This window comes from Trachurus trachurus (assembly GCF_905171665.1).
Source record: "Trachurus trachurus genome assembly, chromosome: 5".
NCBI classification, from domain to species: Eukaryota; Metazoa; Chordata; class Actinopteri; order Carangiformes; family Carangidae; genus Trachurus; species Trachurus trachurus.
In genome coordinates this window covers 4,800,399-4,824,016 of record NC_139896.1, presented here as the reverse complement: position 1 = coordinate 4,824,016, position 23,618 = coordinate 4,800,399, and the positions used below count along the sequence as shown (strand labels likewise).

The following is a 23,618-nucleotide window of genomic DNA, read 5'->3' as shown; positions in this document are numbered from 1 at the left end:
TATGGCCGTTTTTAATTGTGTAGCTGATGCTGATGATCCAGTCTGACAGATGTGCAACAGGTGGAATCTATAGAGCGGGAGAACGGTCGCCATGGGTCCTCAACTCAGAAAAAGTCTCCATGTGAGTGAACGGGAGTCAGAGTTTTATTTCGTGATCCGACTGAATTGTGCCATGAGAAAAAAATATGACCTCTACCTGTTTAAAGGGATAGTTCAACATTTTGGCAAATTGGCCCATTGCCATAATCCCTATAGTCATAGCAGTAGGTTCGTTACCTTTAATTGTCGGTGCAAGGCTCATGGGATTTCTTGGTTTCCCTCATCAAACGCTCTGGTGGACAAGTTGTGACCTGCGCATTCACCACGCTATGAGATAATAACACAACGTTACCACACAGAGTTGTTTTAGAGGGAAATTCATGCAAAACCGCTGATGTGCGTTGCGTTCAGGGACAGTTTTTCAGCAAGCAGACTCTGTATTTCCCTCTAAAACAACTCTGTCTGGTAACGTTGTGTTATTATCTCATAGCGTGGTGAATGTGCAGGTCACAACTTGTCCACCAGAGCGTTTTGGAGTTTTGGGATTTTGTATTTGATGAGGGAAACCAAGAAATTCCTTTAGCCTCCGTAGCGTAGCTCTGAGCAGCTCACGGCTCTGCTCCGCCGTTCTCAAAATAGCTTGCACCGACAATTAAAGGTAACGAACCTACTGCTATGACTATAGGGATTATGGCAATGGGCCAATTTGCCAAAATGTTGAACTATCCCTTTCCCTTTATCGCGTTTCATGCTGAGAAATCAGCAGTTTATCGTAAAACGGCAACAGAAGAATGTATTTTATGTGAAGACGCTCTACGGACTACAGATCTGGTGTCCCACAAAAAATACGTCACCAACTGACACAGGAAAGGGCGGCATTTCTTCACACAAAATACATTTTTCCGTTGCCGTTTTACAACAAACTGCTGATTTCTCTTCATAAAACGTGATGTTTTAAACAGGAAGAGGTCATATTTTTTTTATCATGGCACAATTCAATCGGATCACGAAATAAAACTTTGACTCCCGTTCACTTACATGGAGACTTTCTCCGAGTTGAGGACCCACGGCGACGTTACTACTTCCTGCTTCCGCTTCGGCCTCTCTATAGATTTACATCACGTGTTGCTCAGGTAAACGATCTGTTGAACAGTTTTCCTGCATGAGGCTCAACCAACGTTGTGTTGTTTCTACGAGTTCCTCTCACACTGCAAAAACTCAAATATCTTACAAAGAATATTTGTCTTTTTTCTAGTCAAAATGTCATTTCTAGTCAAAACAAATCTCATTATACTTAAAATAAGAAACATCACATAAAAAGTAGCTTGTTTATAGACACTTTTTACTTCTTTCAAGCAGATTTTCACTTGAAATAAGTAGAAAAATCTGATAGTGGAGCAAGTTTTTCTTCCTTATTACAAGAACAAAAAACCTGCTTTCACTGGCAGATTTTTCTACTTATTTCAAGGGAAAATTTGTTTGAAACAAGTGAAAATTATGTAAAAACATGTTAATTTACCCACAATACAGGAGTGTATAAGTATCGTAAATGACATTTACCTTATGGAAAGGATTACCTTCTCCCTCCGCCTTCAAAAAATCATATTTACTAAAAGGTGGGCTAAGTGGGTTAAATATGCCGGTCTTGAACAGACAGAAGTACGGAGTGGGTGACCTTGCAATGCTGTTAATTATTTTATTTTATTTTTCTTTATTTTTTTGGAATGTTTTGTTGGATCTAAGAAACAATCTGTATCACTCATACTTTACTTCAAAGCTGCCTAGTAGACATTTCTTTATTTGCTCTTTTATGTAGGTCTATCTTTCCCAGTTTGTTAAAAGTTTTTAGATGTAATTCATTTACCTTTGTGTATTTTGTTTATTGTTTTGTACACACATAAAAAAAATTAATTGTGAGTGGCAGAAGTAACATTGTATGTTCCCTGAAAATAACTACTGTATTAGAATGCTCTCGCAAAATAAAAAACATGTTAATTTTTAGGTGTTGAGTCTTATTTTAAGTGGAAAGTGATTAGTTTTGACTAGAAATTAGACATTTTGACAAGAAAAAGGGACAAATATTCTTGGAAAAATGTTGAGTTTTTGCAGTGCAGCAGCGGCGTCATTCAACAGGAGGAGTTCCTGTAGAAGGACAACATGTCGTCCAGACTCTGCTGGTTCTGGTCCGCGGTGCCGGGGGGAAGCGGCTCAGACTGGTTCTGTCTCTGCAGCTGGGGCGGGTAGTGGGGCGGATACTGAGGCGGATACTGGGGGAAATACTGAGGGGGGAAGTGAGGAGGAGCTGCAAACTGAGGAGGAGGAGGATAAGGAGGATAAAACGAAGGAGGAGGAGGAGGAGGATTAAAAGGAGGAGCTGAAACAGAAGGAGGAGGCTCTGATGACTGAACCTCCACCTGAGGAGGAGCAGCAGCTGCAGGAGGAGGAGGAGGAGGAGGAGCAGTGTGAGGAGGAGGCTGAAGCGTCGCCTCCTCTCTGTCCTCAGGCTGCGGGCCGGCAGAGGAGGAGGAGGAGGAGGAGGACTTTGTCGTCGTCCAGCTGAAGGACATCTTGGGTTTGTTCTCCTTCGCCGCCGGTCTCTGTCGTCGCTCGGCGCTGAAATACGCCGAGGGAGGAGCGAACTCAGTCTCCCGCTCGTCACGACGCCGACTCTTCCACTCGCTGAACATGGACTCTGAAGAACAGAAACAAACAAAGTGACGTTAAGAGGAAGGAAAAACATCTGGTGTCATGTCACGATCACCTGTTTTCATAATTAACCGCAGTATTATAGGGATAGTTTCAACATTTTGCCAAATTGGCCCATTGCCATAATCCCTATAGTCATAGCAGTAGGTTCGTTACCTTTAATTGTCAGTGCAAGCTATTTTTAGAACGGCGGAGCAGAGCCGTGAGCTGCTCAGAGCTACGCTACGGAGGCTCATTATGGGATTTCTTGGTTTCCCTCATCAAACTCATCAAACACACAATCCAACAACTCCACAACGCTCTGGTGGACAAGTTGTGACCTGCACATTCACCACGCTATGAGATAATAACACAACGTTACCAGACAGAGTTGTTTTAGAGGGAAATTCAGAGACTGCTTGATGAAAAACTGTCCCTGAAGGCAACGTGCATCAGCGGTTTTGCATGAATTTCCCTCTAAAACAACTCTGTCTGGTAACGTTGTGTTATTATCTCATAGCGTGGTGAATGTGCAGGTCACAACTTGTCCACCAGAGCGTTGTGGAGTTGTTGGATTGTGTATTTGATGAGTTTGATGAGGGAAACCAAGAAATCCCATGAGCCTCCGTAGCGTAGCTCTGAGCAGCTCACGGCTCTGCTCCGCCGTTCTAAAAACAGCTTGCACTGACAATTAAAGGTAATGAACCTACCCCTAACTGTACGTTAACACCAAAAGCTTCCAAAGAGGCAAAATATTTTTAGCTGCTTTGGTCACTCTGCACGATCATCATTTAAAGGACACTTCTATTCTGACAGGTTGCTGCTGAACAGCGTCATAGCTAATTACCATAAAGTTAACTGAGACTCAACTTCTCGTCTGGTGACGCTTTGGTTGCTCAGGTCGCTGGACTCTCATTGAAAATAAATTACTTCTGCTGTTTTTGAAGCTTTGGACACGTTAAGTGTGAACACACAGTTAGGATGTTGTGATTACGTATGGCAATGGGCCAATTTGTCAAAATGTTGAACTATCCCTTTAAGACTCCTGCAGTTATAAACAAACACAATCTCGTGTTCACTTTCATGTAAATATCTAAAAACAGCTGCAAACACGGAGACATGGGAGCAGCGGTTACCCTAGTTACCCTATTTGTACTCAGGATGTAATCTATTACTTTAAGAGTTGTACCTTTGCCTCTGTCCCACTCTCTGACGTGAGGAACTCCCGGTCTGGTGTCTCTCCTCTCCTGGATCTCCACCTCCACCTTCTTCACCGTGCTGACCTCCGGGGGGTCGTTGGGAGGAGGCGGCGGTCCGATGACGTCACCGTCCTCTTCCTCTCCTGGGGGAGAGAAACAAGTTACATCCATCATCATTCACTCATCATCATCAACTCATTATTACAACACACTTTACACACTTTACAAACCGACTTCTACTTCTTATCTGATGCAATACACCTGGCACTTTAAACTGATGTGCACTTTAGGGCACCGTGCAATACAACTTGGTACCCATGCACTCCTGCACTCTAGCACTTGTCACTTTGGCCCGGCACTTTTGCACCTTGCACTTTATCTCTCAGAAACTCTTTAGGTCCCACTACCCACGGAAGTGTTGTAAAAAGGTCAATGTTTTATCTTGTTACAGGGTTCCTACAGCTTAAGCCAAGTTAAATTTAAGACTTTTTAAGACTTTTTTAAAGCCACTTGAAATGAAATTTAAGACCGACTTCATAATAAACACAAATGCAGAAAAAAGAAGAAAAAAAGCACCACATCAATTACATAGGGTTAGGGACAATTTTACTAGGGATGTCCCGATCACATTTTTTTGCCCCCGAGTCCGAGTCCGAGTCATTTGATTTTGAGTATCTGCCGATACCGAGTCCCGATCCGATACTTTGGCAATGCAGTAAAGTTTTTAATGTAGATCAACTGTATCATCCCACTATTTTTCTGTTCTTTGTGCTCTACTAGGGATGTAACAATATCACAATCTCACAATAATACGCCCCCCCCTTGCGGCCCGTCTTCGCTTTAGACAGATAGGAAAACCCTGACATGTAGATATGTAATATATCCGATTCCTGATCGGGATGTAACGTCCGATTCCGATCGAGTCTGAAACCACGTGATCGACCCCGATTTCCGATCACGTGATCGGATCGGGACATCCCTAAATTTTACCCACTTTCCTATGTGATCCAAGGTAAAGTGACTGCTACATGAACATTGGATTGTGTCTCTTTCCAGCTGTCCTTTCAAAATAAATGCATAAAAAGTCTGAAAAAAACTGGTGGCGGTGAGAAATTTAGCGTTGACGGCCGCCACTAACTTCTCTATGTCGGATTGTTACCAATTATTTTGAGATTTGAGACTAATTACAACCATAAAATCCCACTCACCATGTGTTAACATTTTTAAGACTTTTGAAAAATTGATTTAAGACATTTTAATGCCAATTAAGGCCTTGTTTTTAGATTAATGAATTCAATGCCTTTTAAGACTTTTTAAGGATCCATAAGAACCCTGTGTTATAGTTGTTCTGTTATGTCCTTGTTGTCTGCATTGTTATGTCGTTTATAATACTATGTTTTTCTGTCACTGTACTGTTTTTATGTTTTGGGACGGATGGAAATTAGCATTGCTGCTGTAATCCGGCACATTTACATGTTTTTATATGTACATTGATGTGCACTGTCCCACCCAAATAAACAAATAAAGTAAAGTAAGTACACAGAGTAAACCCTGACCTTCTTTCTCCTCGTCGCTCTTCGCTCCTTCGCCGTCGTCCGGCTTGTTCTTCATCTTCCTCTGCCTCACCTTGGCCAGCCGCGCCTGCAGCATGGTCTGACGCTTCTCCTTCAGTCGCTCTCGTTTGCCGCGCTGCTCCGTCGTCTGAACAACCACGACAACAACGACAGACACAGACACACGAGAGAAACAAAGACTGAGTAAAACAACTCAAAGGCAGGAACTAGGGGTGTAACGAAAACTGATTTGAATCGGAAAATCGATATTGATTTAAACGATGCGAGTGCATCGGTAGACGGACTAATGAATCGGTTTTAAAGTAGCTTGACCCGGCCGATGGACCGATTACAAAGTTATAAATCGGTTTAATGTTGCTGATGCAGCTTCTAATATTATAAAATAAAATGATTGCCTACTTTCAACAAGGAACTATCATTGCATCATAACCCCTTGAATTGAACTGTCATATTGAAGAATTTGAATCGTATCGAAATCCTACCGCATCGAACCGAATCGAATCGTTCCATTTTAAAATGGATCGTTCCTGAATCATATATGTATGTATCGAGATACGTATCGAATCGTCTTGTATTGGAGAGATGCACACCCCTAGCAGGAACCAACTCTTCAGACTGGAAACAGCTGCAGATAAAACAGGAGTGTGTGGTTTTCTATGTGGAACTGGTTGTGAGAAAAGTGAAAATAGGGTAACCCTTTAATTTACAGGCCGTTATTAATTATGTGATAATGTCAAGAATTAGCCAGTGGATAACGGTCAGTTTCATAGTAATGTCCAAACATACAGCCAAGAAATAACGATTAATTGCATCATAATAACTAGAAACAGCCCAGAAATAGAGTAATGAGCCCAATGAGCTGCTGGTGAGGTTGCTAGGCAACAGGAGTCACACTCTGGTGCGGCCCAGAAACGCAGCAGGGAAACTCCTCCTCCTCCTCCTCCTCCCCCTCCTCTTCTTCCTCCTTCTCCTCCTCCTCCTCTTCTTCCTCCTTCTCCTCCTTCTCTTCTTCCTCCTCCTCCTCTTCTTCTTCCTCCTCCTCTTCTCCCCCTCTTCTTCTTCTCCCCGTCTCCTCCTCCTCCTCCTCTTCTCCCCCTCTCCTCCTCTTCCTCCTCCTCCTCCTCTCTCCCACTCCTCCTCCTCCCCTCTTTTTCTTCCTCCTCCTCCTCCTCTCCTCTCTCCCTCTCCTCTTCTTCCTCCTCTCTCCCACTCCTCCTCCTCTTCTTCTTCCTCCCCCTCTTCTTCTTCTCCCCGTCTCCTCCTCCTCCTCTTCTCCCCCTCTCCTCCACTTCCTCCTCCACTTCCTCTCTCCTCCTCCTCCTCTCTCCCACTCTTCCTCCTCCCCTCTTTTTCTTCCTCCTCCTCCTCTTCTCCTCTCCCCCTCTCCTCTTTCTTCCTCCTCCTCTCTCCCACTCCTCCTCTTCTTCTTCCTCCTCTTCCTCCTCTTTTTCTTCCTCCTCCTCTTCCTCCTCTTCTTCCTCCTCTCTCCCACTCTTCCTCCTCTTCTTCTTCCTCCTCCTCTTCTTCTTCCTCTCCCTGAGACATCAAAATGAGTAACTACTCTAATGTTGTGAACCTTGTTGTAAAGTGTTAACACTCCTGAAACTGAAACTCCACCAGAGTCTGCTGGTGCGTTCAGGTTCCTTCAGTTGGTTTGACACATCGTGGTCTGTGATCCTTCACCTGGTGCCGTCGTTACGTGTGTGATCCCCAGTCGTCATAACAACAATCAGCTGAATCCAGTCGGTTAGTGTGTGAAGTTACTCAGTCTTTTCTAAATCATCAGCGACTGTGAAAATCGTGTCCCCTATACAGCTCATGTCAGACCGTGGCCTTTTCCTCCAGCTTACGTCTGTTGTGAAACCAGGACAGATGTTTAGATCAGCTGTTTGTTATGGCTGTAAACTCTCTGTACAGTTGTGGCTGAAAGTTTGGAAAAAGTGTTGGTTTTCACAAAGTCTGTTGCTGCTTCAGTGTTTTTAGATCCACCTTGGTACCTGAAGTATAATTACTATAATTTCAGAAGTGGTGGTGGAATTTACACTGGAAAAATGTTTGGTTTGGTTACAGAGACACTGAATTGTTCTATCCAAATTTCACATACGCAAATCTAAATTTCAGTCTGTCGCTGCTTCAGTGTTTTTATATCATAGTACTTTAAAGGGACAACGAGGAGTTTTGAAAAAGCGAAGTGTTTTCACACTACATTTATGAGCCTCCGCACCGTGAAATTCTTTGACCGGCGCAAGACAGACTCATGTTTTCATTCATCAAGAATTAAAGTCAGAGGTTCAAAGACGATCACATACCGTCGTAGTTCCCACCATAAATGGCGATTCAGCTGCGTTATTCTCATGACTCGCCGCGAAACCGAAAGTAAAGAAACGCTGGTCGGCTCGCCCAGCATTTCCACCACCACTAATAATAACAAAATAACCATAGAGACAAAACAATATATATATCGAAAATGGGCCCATTAACAAGTGGTAACGTAGATTCATCCACATTAATATGAGACTTTTTTATAACCAAATAGAAACTCCTTGTTGTCCCTTTAAGTATATAATTTCAGAAGTGGCTTTTATCCACAATCACATCAAGTTTATTAAGTGTCTTCTTGGACGGTTGGGATAAGTTTTTCTCGGAGGATGTTTTGGTACCGCTCTTTATTCATGGCTGTGACTTTTTGAGCAGCTGAATGATCCAGTCGGTTAGTGTGAAGTTACTCTCAAGTCTTTTCTAAATCGTCGGCGACTGTGAAAATCGTGTCTCCAGCTTATGTCAGACACAGTTTATCTTATATCTTTATCTAACTCACCTGGTCTCGGAGCATGTCCAGAGTGTCTCTCTGTTTCTGTCGCCGGTCTCCGTCCTGGGAAAACGCAAAGTATCCGACGCCAAGCTCTCGAGCCTCTGAGACCGACAGACAAGACAAGACAAGATGTTTAGATGTTCGTTGTTTTACAGCACAAGACTCATGATGATGATGTGTGCAGAGATCAGTGTTCCTACGCAAGTATGGAAACGTATGGAAACGTATGGAATTTGATTTTATACACTTCCAGGTCTGGAAAAGTATGGAAAATGGAAACTATTGTATGGAAATATATTTACCTTAATACTTATCTGGGTTTGGTTTTATCTGAAGTTATTTGGGTTAATTATTTTGTATGCGCTATTGTACCTAGCTACAATCTCCTGGAAATTATTTGGTTACATAATGGCATACCCATTCAGAATAATCAAAACAAATTATAAATTGAATGCTTTTTTTTTAATATTATGCACATCTATTTACTTAAATATCACAAATTATTTGAATTTTTTTACCAAGAAGTCTGGGAAAGTATGGAATTTGGACATTTCAAATGTGTAGGAACCCTGAGAGATGTTTATGAAAAGCTTTGATGATAACAACCTTGTCCTCTGATGTCTTCATAGTGGACCGGTCCCACAGGTCTTTTCATGGCCTCCTCCTCCTCCCTCTCCCACTGCTGCCTCTGCAGCTCTCGCCTCATGTCCTCCGACAGTAGATCAGGCGAGATGTTTCTACACAGAATAATGACATATCACATAATAATTACATGGGCCTGGGATAGGGACATATATGACATCTTGCTGAGAGCTGGATATGAAGACCATTATTATACCAAAGAGAAAGTTGAGATTAATGTATTAAAAGAAATTATTTTTTAAACAAAGTAAAGATAGATGGGCATTAGATACTTGGGGTAAACCAAAACTGCGTACTTACTGTGAAATAAAACAGGTATTTGGCCCAGAAAATGATGTTTGGTATAATTTGTCTAAAAAGAAAAGATCCCTGTGTGCTCTATGAGAGCTGGTATTCTTGGTCTTCATATCGAGACAGGCAGATATGTTGGCACAGCAGAAGACGATAGAATTTGTAATTTATGTGACATCCAAGAGGTGGAGAATGAAATGCATTTTGTGTTCTATTGTCCTTTTTATGATTCTATAAGACAAAAATTGTTTTGTAAAGTAGATCCAAATAACAAATTTGTGTGGTTAGATGATGCTGAGAAGCTAAAACTTCTTTTTCATTTGAATATTTTTGCATTTTCTTTATTTCTTGAAAAGGCCTGGGCAATGAGATGAAGAGCGATATATAGTTGAGAACTGAAAGTTATCTTCAATTGTTTATTTATGTCACACCTGTGTGGCAGGTAACACCAACAGGAAGGACTGTCTAGTCTTTGTTTTTGTATTTGTTATTGTGTCTTGTAATCTCATATGGGATGGGTCACAGTCATTAATTCATTCATTCATACATCATAATGACATCTTGAAGGAGTTTTTTTATCCATGGACGACAGTTTTTACCCTTTTCCTTTGAGGTCTTGGTCCAGTTTTTTGACGTCTGGCAGATCTTTCTTCATGCACCTTCGAGATCGACCCAGAGCGTCCACGTAGTCGACCCTGCAGAGAAACAATTTACACACACAGGGTTTTAATCATTCACAGCTTCGTACAGACTTTTACTTGCATTAAAGGACAATTCTGGGCAAATTCAACCTGGGGCTCTAGTTTCCTAATATTTTAGGTCTAAATTATGGAATCTGAAGATTTTCTTTTTAATTGCTCCTGTTTTGCAGTAGTTGTGTCTGTCGCTGCATCACTCAGAGCCACAACGTCCTTGTAGCGGTGAGAGTCTAAGTCTGGATGTTGTTTATTAAAAAATGAGGTTTTGTGGGATGTAAACAGCCTAAACAGTGGAGATCCAGATGCCAATCCACTCCCAATCATCGCTGCTGTGGCGATGCAGGGACAGACACAAGTTACTGCAGAACAGGAGACAATAAAAAGAAAATCTAAAACATTCATTCTTTTAGACCTAACTTAATACGAAACTAGAGCCCAGGTTGAATTTGCCAGGAATTGTCCTTTAAGGGTACATGATACAATAAGGAGCATCTGTTTAGGTCAGAAGAGGTCATGGTAACACATTTAAAAAGCAGGTGTATGTAAGTAAGACTGTGGCCAAAACTGTTGCTGCTGCCTGCTAGAGTCAAATTCAAAATACCACAGCTCGTCCTCATCTGTCCTCAACTACTTCTCCATCTTTCAAAATCATCTCCTCCTGTGCAGATTATGGTTTTTTTCTGCTTTTGTCAGGACGTTTCTTAGGAGTCATAGTGAGGTCTTTTGTGTTGAGAAGATTGGGAAATAGTGGGCAACGGGCAAAAAAACAAAAACCAAACACAAAATCAAACCATAATGATGATTTGTGTGCTATTTTGTCAACACAATACCTTTGTCTCTAGTGACATATTGTGTGATTTTATGATAAACTAACATACATTTCTTAAATTTGGCTCCTTTAAGTGAAGCCAAACCCATGATAATGATCCGATCAGACTTTACCATTCTTCATCTGGGTTCTCAGGAGCGGGAATCGGGATCGAACTCTCTCCTTCCATCTCCTCTTCCTCGTCTCTCTCTCTGTCCCTCTGTGCGTGTGTTTCTCTCTTTTTGTCGATAATCTTCTGTGTGAAATCGACCAGGAACAAACTCTCCGTCTCTTCATCTGACACAAGACACAGGTAGAAAAACAAAAAACACACAAAGTTAATACACAATGTTGTGCAACAGAATATCAGAGTGTGGTTTATGCTAGTTTACACCAACCTGGAAAGTCTCCCTTCGTCATCTGCTCGTAGAGTTTGGCCTTTTCCTCCAGCTTACGTCTGTTATGAAACCAGGACAGATGTTTAGATCAGCTGTTTGTTATGGCTGTAAACTCTCTGTACAGCTGTGGCTCAAAGTTTGGAGAATGACTCAGAAAAAGTGTTGGTTTTCACAAAGTCTGTCGCTGCTTCAGTGTTTTTAGATCATGGTAACTTAAGTATAGTTACTATAATTTCAGAAGTGGCTTTTATCCACAATCACATCAAGTTTATTATGTGTTTATTACGAATCTTCAGAAACATATCCACCAGGACCGGTCTGTTACGTGTATCAGTGATCATATTTACCCCCTGGTTAATTTACACTGGAAAAATGTTTGGTTTGGTTACAGAGACACTGAATTTGAATAAGAAAGTTTTATTTTTATACGTTTTATTTGATTCATTTGTTAATTGTTCTATCCAAATTTCACATACGCAAATCTAAATTTTCAAGCAAGAAGCCAAATCTTCTGGAAACTTTTGTGTATGTTTAACCATTCATCTCTAAAATATCTGATTGTGAACATAAAAAAGGTGTTGAAAACATATGATCCCTTTAAGCATTACAAAAATATCCATTAAATAAGTATTTCTTTGTCTTGTCGTCACCCTTCACCGTCACCTATTTATGTTCAGTGGTGTAAAGTAGGCTACTTAGTTATTGTACTTAAGTAGTATTTTGGAGGATTTATACTTAACTTGAGTTTTTATATTCATGATGAGGACTTTTACTTTTACTCCACTGGTTGGATGAAGTAGAAGTTTTAAAAGAGAGAATGTAGATATGAGCTCCGAGGGAAACGTATGATTGAAAAAACAAAGTCCAGGACTAAAATAAAAGATCAATGTATTTCTGTAAGGGGTGTAAATATATGGAATGCACTTGATGACGATTTGAAGAGGTGCCAGTCAATGTATGAATTCAAACGTTTGTTTAAGAATAAGGTATTTGATAAATATGAGAGATGTGGTTGATGTAGCTGACACTATTATGGAATTATGTTTTGGGATTTTGTGCAAAACGATATGATTTCTGTTTGATGTTTTGAATGATGTGATCTGATGAAGTTGATCATGTAAGAAGGGTAGGCGAAAATAAGCGATCGCTTCAGCCTATTCCTTTTCGGTTTGGCTCTTTTCTAGTTGAACTAATGTTCTCTGTTGGACTTTTAATTTTGAATGACCTGACCAAAATAAACACATTTTCATTCATTCATTCATTCATTCAAGTATTTTCAAGCATGAAGCTTAAAGCAGAAGTAAGCGACCCGGTCATTTTCGCTAATGCTGCGTTCCAGGCAGGCTTTTGAAATCGTAAATTACAGCTTCAAGTCACAACTTACGACTTTGTAGCGTTCCAGGTAACCCACTCGTGTTTTTCCGACCTGTTTTACCTGTGAAAGTCACTATAACGGCCACTCGTAACTTCCGACCCGTGAACTCGTACCAGATCAAACTGATACAACTTCACAGGTCGGAGTTACGAGTTTCTTTGAACGCACCATAACAGTCCTCGTCCCTACGTCGCCACATTCACGGCGTTCCTTGGCTGCACACACAGCCCTGCATGCCGTTCTCTCTCCTCATTGGATAAAAACTGTAGGATACGATAAATGTTTTCTCCTCGGCTCAGAGCAGAGCAGAGGGACTGAGAGTCCCGTGTTTCAGACCAAACACTCTATGTAAGTGATTGCTGTCGGAAGATATAACTATTTAAGACTTATATTAACACAAATATATCACTTACTTCTGCTTTAACTTACATTTTGATACTGAAGTAGATTTAATGTGATATACTTTAATACTTTTACTTAACTAATTTTCTTTGGGCTGACTTTTACTTTTACTCGAGTATCTTTCAAGTAAAGAATACTCCTGTGTTGTTGTTGTCAATAAAGCTATAGAAAAAACCCTCTCTGTTGCGTGATTGCGTCACACCCCCACGCTGCGCTGCTGCTGCACGTCGTCAACACAGCGGCGCAGAGACACAGCGGAGCTAAAGCTAAAACATGGACCGCGGCGGTGGTGGCACCAAACGGTCCAAAGTTTGGCTTCACTTCACCAGAGAGAGCGGCGACAGGGCGAAGTGCAACACGTGCGAGCGGCTGATCAGCTGCAGACCGGCGGGATGCACCTCCAACCTCACCAGACACCTGAAGCAGCACGGCGTCCGCGGAGGAGCAGAGGGGACCGTGTTCGATGTGCTGCGGTCACAGGCACCGAGCAGCAGCAGCAGCAGCTCCACCACCACCACGGCAGAAGAACCAGGACCGACCAAGAGAAAGAGGGTGAATAAAGAAAAACATGAGGAAGAGCCGGCGGAGAGGAAGAGGCTGAGCAAAGAGAAGAATGAGGAGTGTCACCGAGCTGTCACCAAGTTTGTTGTCAAGGGACTACATCCTTTCTCTGTGGTCGAGTCTACGGCATTCAGGTGGGTAGTGTCGCCCATAGACATATATACAGTCTATTCACAGGGCCGGCCCTAGGATTTTGATGGCCCCTAAACAAGATTTTTGTTTGTGGCCCTGCACTCTAAGCGCAAACACCAAATCACTGGTTAAAACTGAACACAGACGTGTTTATGCCCTCTGAGGTTTGAGGCCATTTTATCGACTTTTACATATTTTCTTAAATGTATCTTTTTAAGATACTTGCAGATGTAACAATACTCAAGTGTTTTATGTCTAAATATTAGAACCTACTGAGGCCAATTTGTCCTAGAACACTGTATAAAGAAATAATTTAGGCTTTTTAGAAATGGGAATAACGGCGTTACTAACGGTGCTACTTTTTCAGTAACGAGTAATCAAAAAGTTACTCTTTATATCCCGCTATAACGCCATTTCCGATACTGACGCTAAAATCCTCCGTTACTTGAGTCAAGAAGTCCCGTCACAAAATCATAATACACCCGTTTAAGTACGTTTTTGTTTTCAGTCCATCAACATGGCCTGACCGTGCGGAGGAATACTGAGTGAGTTGGTAAGTTCCAGATAAACCACTTTTTTTCTGACTAGTTGATGGACTGAAAAAATATATATAATGCATGAGGGTAGGGTATAATTTTGTGAAGGGACTTCTTGGTCAATAAACAGCGTGTAACGCCGCATTTTATTGTCGTAACTGACAATAATACGGTAACAGCGCTATAACAGGAAACATTTCATTGGTTACTAGTTACTGAAAAAAGTAGCGCCGCTATATCACTCAGCCTATCTGTTTAGATCAGCGGTGTGTGGAAGAGGCGGAGTGATACAACACAACATGTTGCAGAGGAATACTGAATGAGTTGGTTAGTTCCAGATAAACGGCTTTTTCTGATCAGTTGATGAACTAAAAACAATGTGTTTATAACGTACTGCACTTAAACTGGTGTATTATTTTGTTACGGGACTTCTAACCTTTTTGGATTACTCGTTACTGAAAAAAGTAGTGTCTGTCATTAGTAGGCCTAACGCCATTTATAGAAAACGCCGTCATTCCCATCACTGAAAATGAATTACCATGTTCAGCATTAAATAAAAAACAAATCTGTTAAATAGAATAAACACAAAATAGACATTCTCTATTAACTCATTGAGTGCCAGCCCTTTTATAAAATGGTCAGTGCCAGGTGCCAGCATTTTGGGGCATTTTGAGTAATATTTCAAGACCCAGAGAATATTTTGTACTATGACTCTGAAAACACCAAACAGCTCAAAGGAAAGAGGAGACTCTCTATTTAACTAGGGGAAAACCATTTGTTTGTACCTTGTTCCATTCTTGATATATCTTAAGTTGAATAGAGCCTGGTTGCACCAAAAAGACCACTTTTTTTCTAGAAAGCTGAGAAAAATGCATTTTTGTGAAAGAGAGTCTCTCAAGAAAAACAGTGATTTATCCGTTTTAATTTTGGCTTCAAAAACATGTAAGACATCTGAAAATTATTATTATAGTATTTTTGCCACCACACTGTATTACTGATCTCCTTACATCAAAACAATGGGATTCAGGTTGGAAAGTAGATGAAGTTCTAAGTTGTAAAATAACATTTTGATGCTTGAAAGCCTGTAACAGTAACAGTTCCTGTCGTGTTGTCATGTTGAATCTGTGTTTGCAGGGAGCTGACCAGGACCCTGAATCCAAACTACACGCCTCCCTCCAGAGATATCCTCAGCCATCATTTGATTCCTGCCTGGTACAAGGTGGAGAAGTCAAACGTCGTATCCGAGCTCGGCGACGTCGGCAAAGTGGCCATAACCAGCGACGGCTGGACGAGCATGACCCAGGACCACTACCTCACCGTGACGGCGCATTACGTCATCGAGGGGAAGACGAGGCAGAAGGTGCTCAAAACTAAACCGGTGTATAAATCACAGACGGGACCGGCCGTGTCCGAAGACATCAGCGACATCTTACAAGAATTCGGCATCATGGATAAAATCGTGGCCGTCACCGTCGACAATGCGACAAACGTGAATGTGGCGATAAAGAAAAGGCTGAGATTCATAAAGCTGCCCTGTCTAGCGCACACGCTGAACCTCGGAGCACAAAGCGGCCACTCGGTCGCAGCGGTGGCCAAGTGGACGGCCAAGATCAGGGACGTCGTGGTCTGGATGAAGAGGTCGTCGCTGGCAAAGATCCTGCTCAAAGAGAAGCAGCAAAACCTCAGTGAGTTTCCCTCCGTTTGTTTTACAGAACAGTTAAAGCGATAGTTCACCCAAGATTGATTGAAATTTCACTCATTATCTACTCCCCCTCATGTCGACTAAGGGCTGGGAGAAGTTTCAGAGTCCTCCGTGGCTTCTCTGAGTTACAGGGGGTCTCGGCGTAGCAGTGCATGTCCATATAACGGTTGCAAATGGATACCAACTGTCTTCGTAACAAAAAGACACACCAAAAAACATCCAAATACCTCCATGCTGCTCGTATGTAATGTCCGTCTTGTATTGAAGCCCCGAAATGCAAAATTGTCCCCCAAAAAATTTAATAAGTCTATATTTCAAGCTTGTTTTGTAGCGGAAGCTCCTCTTCCCGGTTCGTCATATCTGGACGAACTGGGAAGAGGACAGACCCTGGTTTGTCCAAATATGACGAACCGGAAGAGGAGCTTCCGCTACAAAACAAGCTTGAAATATAGACTTATTTAATTTTTTTCGGGACAATTTCGCATTTCGGGGCTTCAATACAAGACGGACATTACATACGAGCAGCATGGAGGTATCTGGATGTTTTTTGGTGTGTCTTTTTGTTATGAAGACAGTTGGTATCCATTTGCAACCGTTATATGGACATGCACTGCTACGCCGAGACCCCCTGTAACTCAGAGAAGCCACGGAGGACTCTGAAACTTCTCCCAGCCCTTAGTCCACATGAGGGGGAGGAGATAATGAGTGCAATTTCAAATTTGGGTGAACTATCCCTTTAATGAGGGATATTCCTCTGTAAGTTTGTTTAACCCCTGGTGTGTCGCACCTCCAGAGATCCAAGTCACCGTCCACAAACTTCTCCAGTTGTGTTGACTTCAGCCACAAACAGCCAGATAGAAAAACACTGCTGTCTATGGAGCCAAGAGCCAACCTCCATCAAGAAGCCTAGTCATCCTTCAGCCTGGTGTTTGGCTGCACTTTGTATAAAAACAGTTCTACATTGGACGATCTAACCTCCAGAGCGCGATCGGCTGAGACAGAGCTGATCAGCTGTCGCGGCGCACGTGTGTATTTAACGGCAAAAAAAAAAATGGAGCGATCAATTTTTTTATTTTGCCGTGCGCCGCAAGCTTCTTAATCTTATCGGTTAACGGTTAATAATCGGTTAACGAGCGTCGGTTATCGGTCAGAAAAAAAATTCAAAATGTGCATCCCTAGTTAATAAATAAATAAATAAATAAATAAATAAATAATCTATTTTCCTGTGGTTTCTGTAGATCTGCCTCAGCGCGCCCTGATCCTGGACGTGAGGACCCGCTGGGATTCCCCGTACAAGATGATGGAGCGCTTCCTGGAGCAGTATCCTGCGATCCAGGCGGCGTTCCACGACCAGCGCCTGAAGAAGTCGACGGAGCGAGACCGGCTTCCCCGACTCACCGAGGACGACTTCAGAAAGGCGGAGGAGTTCGTGCACGTGATGAGAGTCTTGTACACGTCCACGCTCTGCGTTTCGTCCGAACAGAGCCCGACGACGACGTGCGCTCACATCCTGCCGACGCTCCGGAAGCTCCGGGCGCATTTCGCCGCGAAGGACGACGACTCGGCGTTCGCGTCGGTGCTGAAGCAGGCCGTCTGGGGAGCCGTGTGGCAGCCGTACCGGAGCGACGACGTCAGAGCGTTTCTGGAAGAGGCCGCCGCGCTGGACCCGCGCTTCAAAGACAGCGTGGAGGAGGACGGCGCCGTCTGGGAGCGGCTCAGGGACAAGATGGCGGTGGTGGGAGGAGGAGGAGGAGGAGGAGGAGGAGCGACCGAGTGCGAGCAGCCGAGAGAAAACGGTAGGATGGAAGAAGGCAGGGAGGTGAATAGAGTTGTAAAATTCCGGGAATTTTCAAAGTTGGAAACTTTCCATGGGAATTAACGGGAATATATGGGAATAAATGGGAATAAATCAGAAATTTACCAAATTGAAGGTTGGCCTTTAACAGGGAACTTAAATGTAGTTGTGAAAAATATATTGTAGCATACTAAAACAACCAGATGTAATGCAAGTACACTTGAATATCTATGGAAAGCGAAGTGTTTTCACCACATTTCCCATGAGCCTCCGCGGCGCGCACTATAGTAATATTTTAGTCAACATTCATGTTTTTGTTGTTCAGTAAAAGAATTGATTGTTCATACAAGAATTAAAACTTGATAAAGTTCTACTCACAAATAAATTTGTTGAAATGTCATGTTTTTTAATTGTATTATTTTGCATGGATGTCTGTTTATGACAAAAACAAATTACATTTATGTTTGGATATGATACAGCTTGTTTAAATTACCCCCAATTTCCAGTTAATTCCCATAAATTCCCAATAATTCCTATAAATTCCCATAATTCCAATGGAAAGTTTCCAATTTGGAATATTTCCGCCCCTTTGCAACCCTAGATGTGAATCTTTGGGTGGCTCACGATTCGATTCGATTTCGATTTTTAGGGTCACGATTCAATTCAAAAATCGATTTTCGATTCAACCGATTCTTGATTTTCTTTTTGCGATTTTTAGTTTGCTTTATTAACACCAGACCATGTGAAAAAGTTGAATGATGATGTCTACAGACTATTATATCAGAAGCCATATTTCCCCCCCCAAAAAAATGCACGTCACATGTTTCAGATTTATTCAGCAGCAATATATTTGAACCATTTTAAAGTAAACTGCTACATGAAGCTGATTTTATAGGCTACTCTCTTTTCAAAAGCCTGGACTGAAGGGATGTGAATATTTGGGTGTCTGTTCCGATTCAAAATCAGTTCTCATGCACATGGACATGTATCACCTGTAACAAGGGCGCTGCTAAAAAAAAACAAAAAAAAAAACAGCGATCGTCCTCTCTCCTCAATAGAGGCTTGGTTGCTGATGGGCACAAGCCTAGTCACAGACATTCAATAGAGCATTTAAATCAGATCAGTTAACGTTTGAAGGCGGTTAACGAGCGTCTTTTAGCGCCATGGCGTGCTGCAGCGCTGTGAGGGCGCGTATTGAGACGGAGGAAACTGAATAAAAAATCGTTTTTTGAAGATTATGAATCGATTCAGAATCATATAGAATAAGATTCTCGATTCTTACATGAATTGATTTTTCCCCCACCCCTAGAAGAAGGAGAGCGGGCTGAGGAAGAGGAGGAGCTGTTTCCGTACGAAGACGACGTGTCCAGCAGAGCCACGGTGGTCCAGCTGCAGATGGAGATGGAGCTGACGGCGTACAGAGAGACGCCACCGACACCGGCGCCGTCCGTCGACCCGGCCGCCTGGTGGTGGAACAACAGAACCACGTTCCCGTCGCTGTCTCAGCTGGCCTCTTCCTACCTGTGTGTCCAGGCCTCGTCCACCCCCAGCGAGAGGGTTTTCTCCACAGCTGGAGACAACATCTGCGCAGAAAGATCACGCATACAGGCAGAAAAGGCCGATATGCTGATTTTTCTTAACAAGAACTGTTGTTGAGTTGGAGATTTTAACATACTTATGTTACCTTCTCTTTAAGGTTTTATGCCTTTGTTTTTTTGGTTGCAAACAGCTGTTACAGACTAAACAGTCCCTCCAGGATTTCAGAGGCTTTTTTGTGATTGTTGCAGCCTAAAATGCCCGATTTCGTGGCCGCATTTTTAAAAAAACTGGTGGTGCATGTTGCAATGTTTTAAGTGCTTTTGTTGCGATTAAATTGTGGAAGGCAGTGAAAATTGCCAAAATTTGCAAAAATGCAGTTGTTCCAAATAATTAATTAAAAATCAAAGGAAAATTGAAAATTTTGAAATGTCACAAAATAACATGAGGTCCTGTTATACCAGCAATTTTCCACATGTTAAAAAAGGCAAAGGACAAAGATTACAGAGAAAAGGTGCGGTGAATGGACAAAATTGCAAGATCGCACATAATAATTCACACAGATTGGTTGAATTTGTGTTAATTGTTGCGATCACGAATTCCTGGAGGGACTGACTAAATGCTGCTCCGACATGACTTGTGTGAAGAATATGCGCCACTGAATGCACTTTATTTTATATCCTGATTTATTCAGCAATGTTTATTGGCTGTGTTGCAGGGAATGCAATGTAGTTTAGTTTGCACCGATGCTGGTAATAAAAGTTTGTTAAATAAACATTCGGCCTCTTATTTGCACAGTTCCCACTCTTTTCTTGAAATCTTTTCCAGCTGCTACAGTCTGACGAACATGTCATCACACCAAACACTAACACATCCCCCCTCACGTTCATCCTGTGGAGAAGTGTTGTTTTCTACAGTTGAACCTTATTTTGTACATGATCGTTTCACTGTTTCTTCCTCTCTCAGCCCCAGAAGTCTGATTTAAAGATGTGCAGTCTGTCGCTCTGACTCATCTATGAAATAATCTCTGACATGATTATAAAATTATGACAAATTTATCATAGAACAACGTAAAAATATGTAGTTTTTGTTTTTAGACTACAACTAAAACACTAGACGACAGCTCCAACACCGGAAACACTCATCATCTCAAAGTCTCTAGTTTTCTTTCATAGAGCTCTGGTAGCACAAAATCATTTTCCAGGACATTTGACTTTTTTTTCTCATTTTCCATGACTGGAATATTGGTCAACCGTTTTCCAGGATGCGTGGGAATCCTGTCAACTTCTTTTAAACTAGGTGTTACTTATTTTGTTTGATTTTGAGATGTGTCACTCTGCAGTCACAATCAATTTCCTTTAAATTATTAAATCCATTATTGTTCTTCACTTCTGTTGGAAATGTGCAATATGAGGCACATATGATGTTTTGTCACGTGTCTCTGTCATCTGTCATGTAATGTAACACCATGTGTGTGTGTGTGGTTGTGTGTGTGTGTGTGTGGTTGTGTATGCAGCAGCGGTGCCCAAGACAAATAAAGTTCATCTTGTCTTAATCTCTCCCTTCAGTTCATTTTCATCTCAACACTCTTCATAACATCCTGGAGTACGTGCAAGATGTCGTCATAAAAACCGAGGCGGCAGACTTTGTGAAAACTAAAGTGTGTGTCGTTCTCAAACCTTCTGACCTCGGCTGTTCCTGTGTGTGTGTGTGTGTGTGTGTGTGTGTGTGTGTGTGTGTGTGTGTGTGTGTGTGTGTGTGTGTGTGTGTGTGTGTGTGTGTGTGTGTACTCACCTGGATGAGTCCAGACTCTTCCTCTCCTCGGTCAGTTGTTCTGCATCTTTCTCTGCTCGCGCTGAAACTCCAGCGTTTTGTTTGTTCCAGACACTCGGCTTCTACACAACAGAAGAGAATAATAGATTCATCTTTTATTGTCATTGTCACATTTAAAATACCAAACCAGATGGTGCAACAACTGTCAAGATAAATATTCACCATTTGTTAGGTCATGCACTTTTACTTCCATGATATTTACAGTTGTGCTCATAAGGTTTTACATTTTTGTAAAACGTTTTTGATTTCTTAGCCATTTTTCAGAGAATATGAATGATAACACAAAAACTTTTCTTCCACTCATGGTTAGTGGTCGGGTGAAGCCATTTATTATCAAACAACTGTGTTTACTCGTCTTAAATCATAATGACAACAGAAAATACCCAGGTTATTCTAATCTATTGTATTTTATCTATTATAATCGAATATGTCACGTTCACTTGTAAACTGATTGGACGACTTGAATTTCCCTCCAGTTGGATGAATAAAGTTTCTTTCTATTCTATTCTTCTATCAAAGAGACTGTAAAGGAGAATTAAAACATAGCTAGAATCATAGATATAGAAACGTTTCTATATCTATGGCTAGAATAAGTAATGTTGATATTATGAACCAAAACAAATATTAAAAGCTGTACCTTGACTCTGGGTTTGGACTTGAATCCAGCTCCTGAATCCTGCTCGAGTTTCTCCTTCTTGAACTGTTCCTGTTTCCTGAACAGTTCAGCCTTAAGGTCCACTAACTGGAAACACACAAACATAAACAAAACATGATGAGAATAAACAGTTTAACCAGAAGCTAACACACTGTAGCTCAGCTCTGTGTGTGTTTTTGTTTATGTCTCTGTGTTTTAACTCCACACAGCGACTCACAGGTTGAACAAAGTGTGTGTAAAAAGTCAGAAACTCACGGATGAAGCCGTCACATCAATCGGTCTCTTCTTTTTCTCCATGTTTTAGTCTCTAGATGTTTTAAAACTCGCTGCTAACGACGCAGGCTAATGCTAATGCTGCTGCTGCTGACGTCACATTCTTCTTCTGGTTAAATTCTGTCGGTGCGTGATGACGTCACGGCGCCATCTAGTGGCGGCGCTGCGGGAACTGCATCTAGAGGAGAACGAGAAAGGATATACTGTATATAATTTTATATTATATAATATTAAGGGCAGTTTCAAAGTGTTAAGTGTTCCTAAGACAGGGAAATTTGTTTGAATTAATCTCTGATGAATTACTTTGAAGCTTGGTAGAGTTTTCCTTTTCTTTTCTTTTTTCTTTCTTTTTTTTGTATAATGGTTTTGAGCCCCGTTTGTTTTCTTATTTCTTTGATGTGTTGATGATGCGCTCTGGTCTTAGTTTGTTTTCTTGGTGTCTTATAAGCCCATGTGGGCTGGGCATACGGGGTAAGCATGACACAATAATACAATTCAGTTAATTCATTCATTCATTCAAATATGACTCCAATACAAGTCAAAGCTGAAGGAAGAAGAAGAAAAACATCAGTATTTATACATCAACAGAACCTAATGGCTCCAAACAGAAAAAGTAACAAAACAGAAAGTAGACTACACAAATCAAAGTAAACAATAAGTAAATAAATAAAGTGTACAACAGATGTTTAGAATGAAAAGGTGGAAGTTTATTTTGCCTACCCTTTTATAAATCAAGTTATATTACAGTTTTTCTCAGTCGCTTTGGTGCTATTCTCAGATCAGAATGAAAGTTCTCATAACTATTAGTTCAACCTCCACAACATGTAGTCATTTGTCCACATCATAGTAGCAGTTTCTCCTTCCTCTGAACAAATTGCAAATGCTTTTGGACATGTATCAGTTGCTCTCATACAATTCTCTGCTGTTTTACAACATTATCATTTGTTTATGTCATGTCAGTCAAAATGAACTATACTTTTGAACGCTGAATAGTCTTTCCCTATAAAACTAATAGTCCTCATTTCATTGCTTGAGTCATTACATACAAAATTGTTGAACTAGTTTTCAAAATCTGTCAAACTAATTTTAAATGTTGGGAGAAGCACTGTGAATTCAATGATTCAAACATTTACAGTAAGGAACGACAGGTTTGTATGGTATTGGACAGTAATTCAGCACTAAACAATCTGCACTGCTGTCATTGTGTCAGGCATTACTGTAAGATACAGTGGGACAAGAACTTTTTACATTTACTGTACATTTAGACTTTCGGCTTCACTAGAGAACAGATTTACGTAAAGTTGTACCCAAAGAGTGTTTCTTATGTTTGTTGTAGATGACTGTAGTGTATTTTTCTTTTGCACAATGCTGTGAACAAATCAGAATTGCAAAGAGCATATGCAGTAGAAATGTGAAACATACATATTCACTATCAGTTACTCCACTAAATACAGTAATGTGTAACTTTACTGTAGTTTTCACATGGCAGTACAAGTAGTGTATAGTGCTGTCTTGAGCAATTTCAGGTAGTATCATCACTTTTTTGCATTGGAAAACACTTAGAGAATAAAGTGTCATAATGAAAACATGACAAAGCCATTTGACTATCTTGTTCATAAACGATGGTGTCAGGACTTCTCATTTTGACGACACTGACAGTTTCATTGACATG

The 23,618-nt window shown here is 41.3% G+C and overlaps 2 protein-coding genes across 2 annotated transcripts; one reads left to right on the top strand and one right to left on the bottom strand.

Annotated features, from left to right (window-relative positions):
- Positions 1-2,158: 2,158 nt before the first annotated feature.
- Positions 2,159-22,041, bottom strand: ccdc174 (coiled-coil domain containing 174). Its single transcript, XM_083971839.1, has 11 exons — positions 21,929-22,041; positions 21,656-21,760; positions 20,980-21,080; positions 11,147-11,205; positions 10,883-11,045; positions 9,842-9,937; positions 8,916-9,046; positions 8,316-8,410; positions 5,480-5,624; positions 3,914-4,066; positions 2,159-2,731 (listed from the first exon to the last, which is right to left on the bottom strand). Exons 1-11 carry the CDS (start codon positions 21,968-21,970, stop codon positions 2,166-2,168), a joined length of 1,656 nt encoding a protein of 551 aa, XP_083827965.1. The 5' UTR covers positions 21,971-22,041; the 3' UTR covers positions 2,159-2,165.
- LOC310985552 (E3 SUMO-protein ligase ZBED1-like) lies at positions 13,197-19,417 on the top strand (the record flags this gene model as incomplete). The annotated part of the gene is made up of 4 exons (XM_083971167.1): positions 13,197-13,618; positions 15,287-15,837; positions 17,093-17,650; positions 18,959-19,417. The coding sequence occupies 4 exons, from the start codon at positions 13,197-13,199 to the stop codon at positions 19,303-19,305; spliced, it is 1,878 nt and encodes a 625-aa protein (XP_083827293.1). The 3' UTR covers positions 19,306-19,417.
- Positions 22,042-23,618: the final 1,577 nt, after the last annotated feature.

Bases quoted from the DNA above. Each gene is read 5' to 3' on its own strand.
- ccdc174 (XM_083971839.1), bottom strand. From the start codon at position 21,970: ATGGAGAAAAAGAAGAGACCGATTGATGTGACGGCTTCATCC. The intron at 11,206-20,979 runs GTGAGTACACAC...GTTTCATAACAG, and splicing joins AAGAGTCTGGACTCATCCAG to ACGTAAGCTGGAGGAAAAGG. The intron at 9,938-10,882 runs GTAAAGTCTGAT...GTTTCTCTGCAG, and splicing joins GAGAACCCAGATGAAGAATG to GGTCGACTACGTGGACGCTC.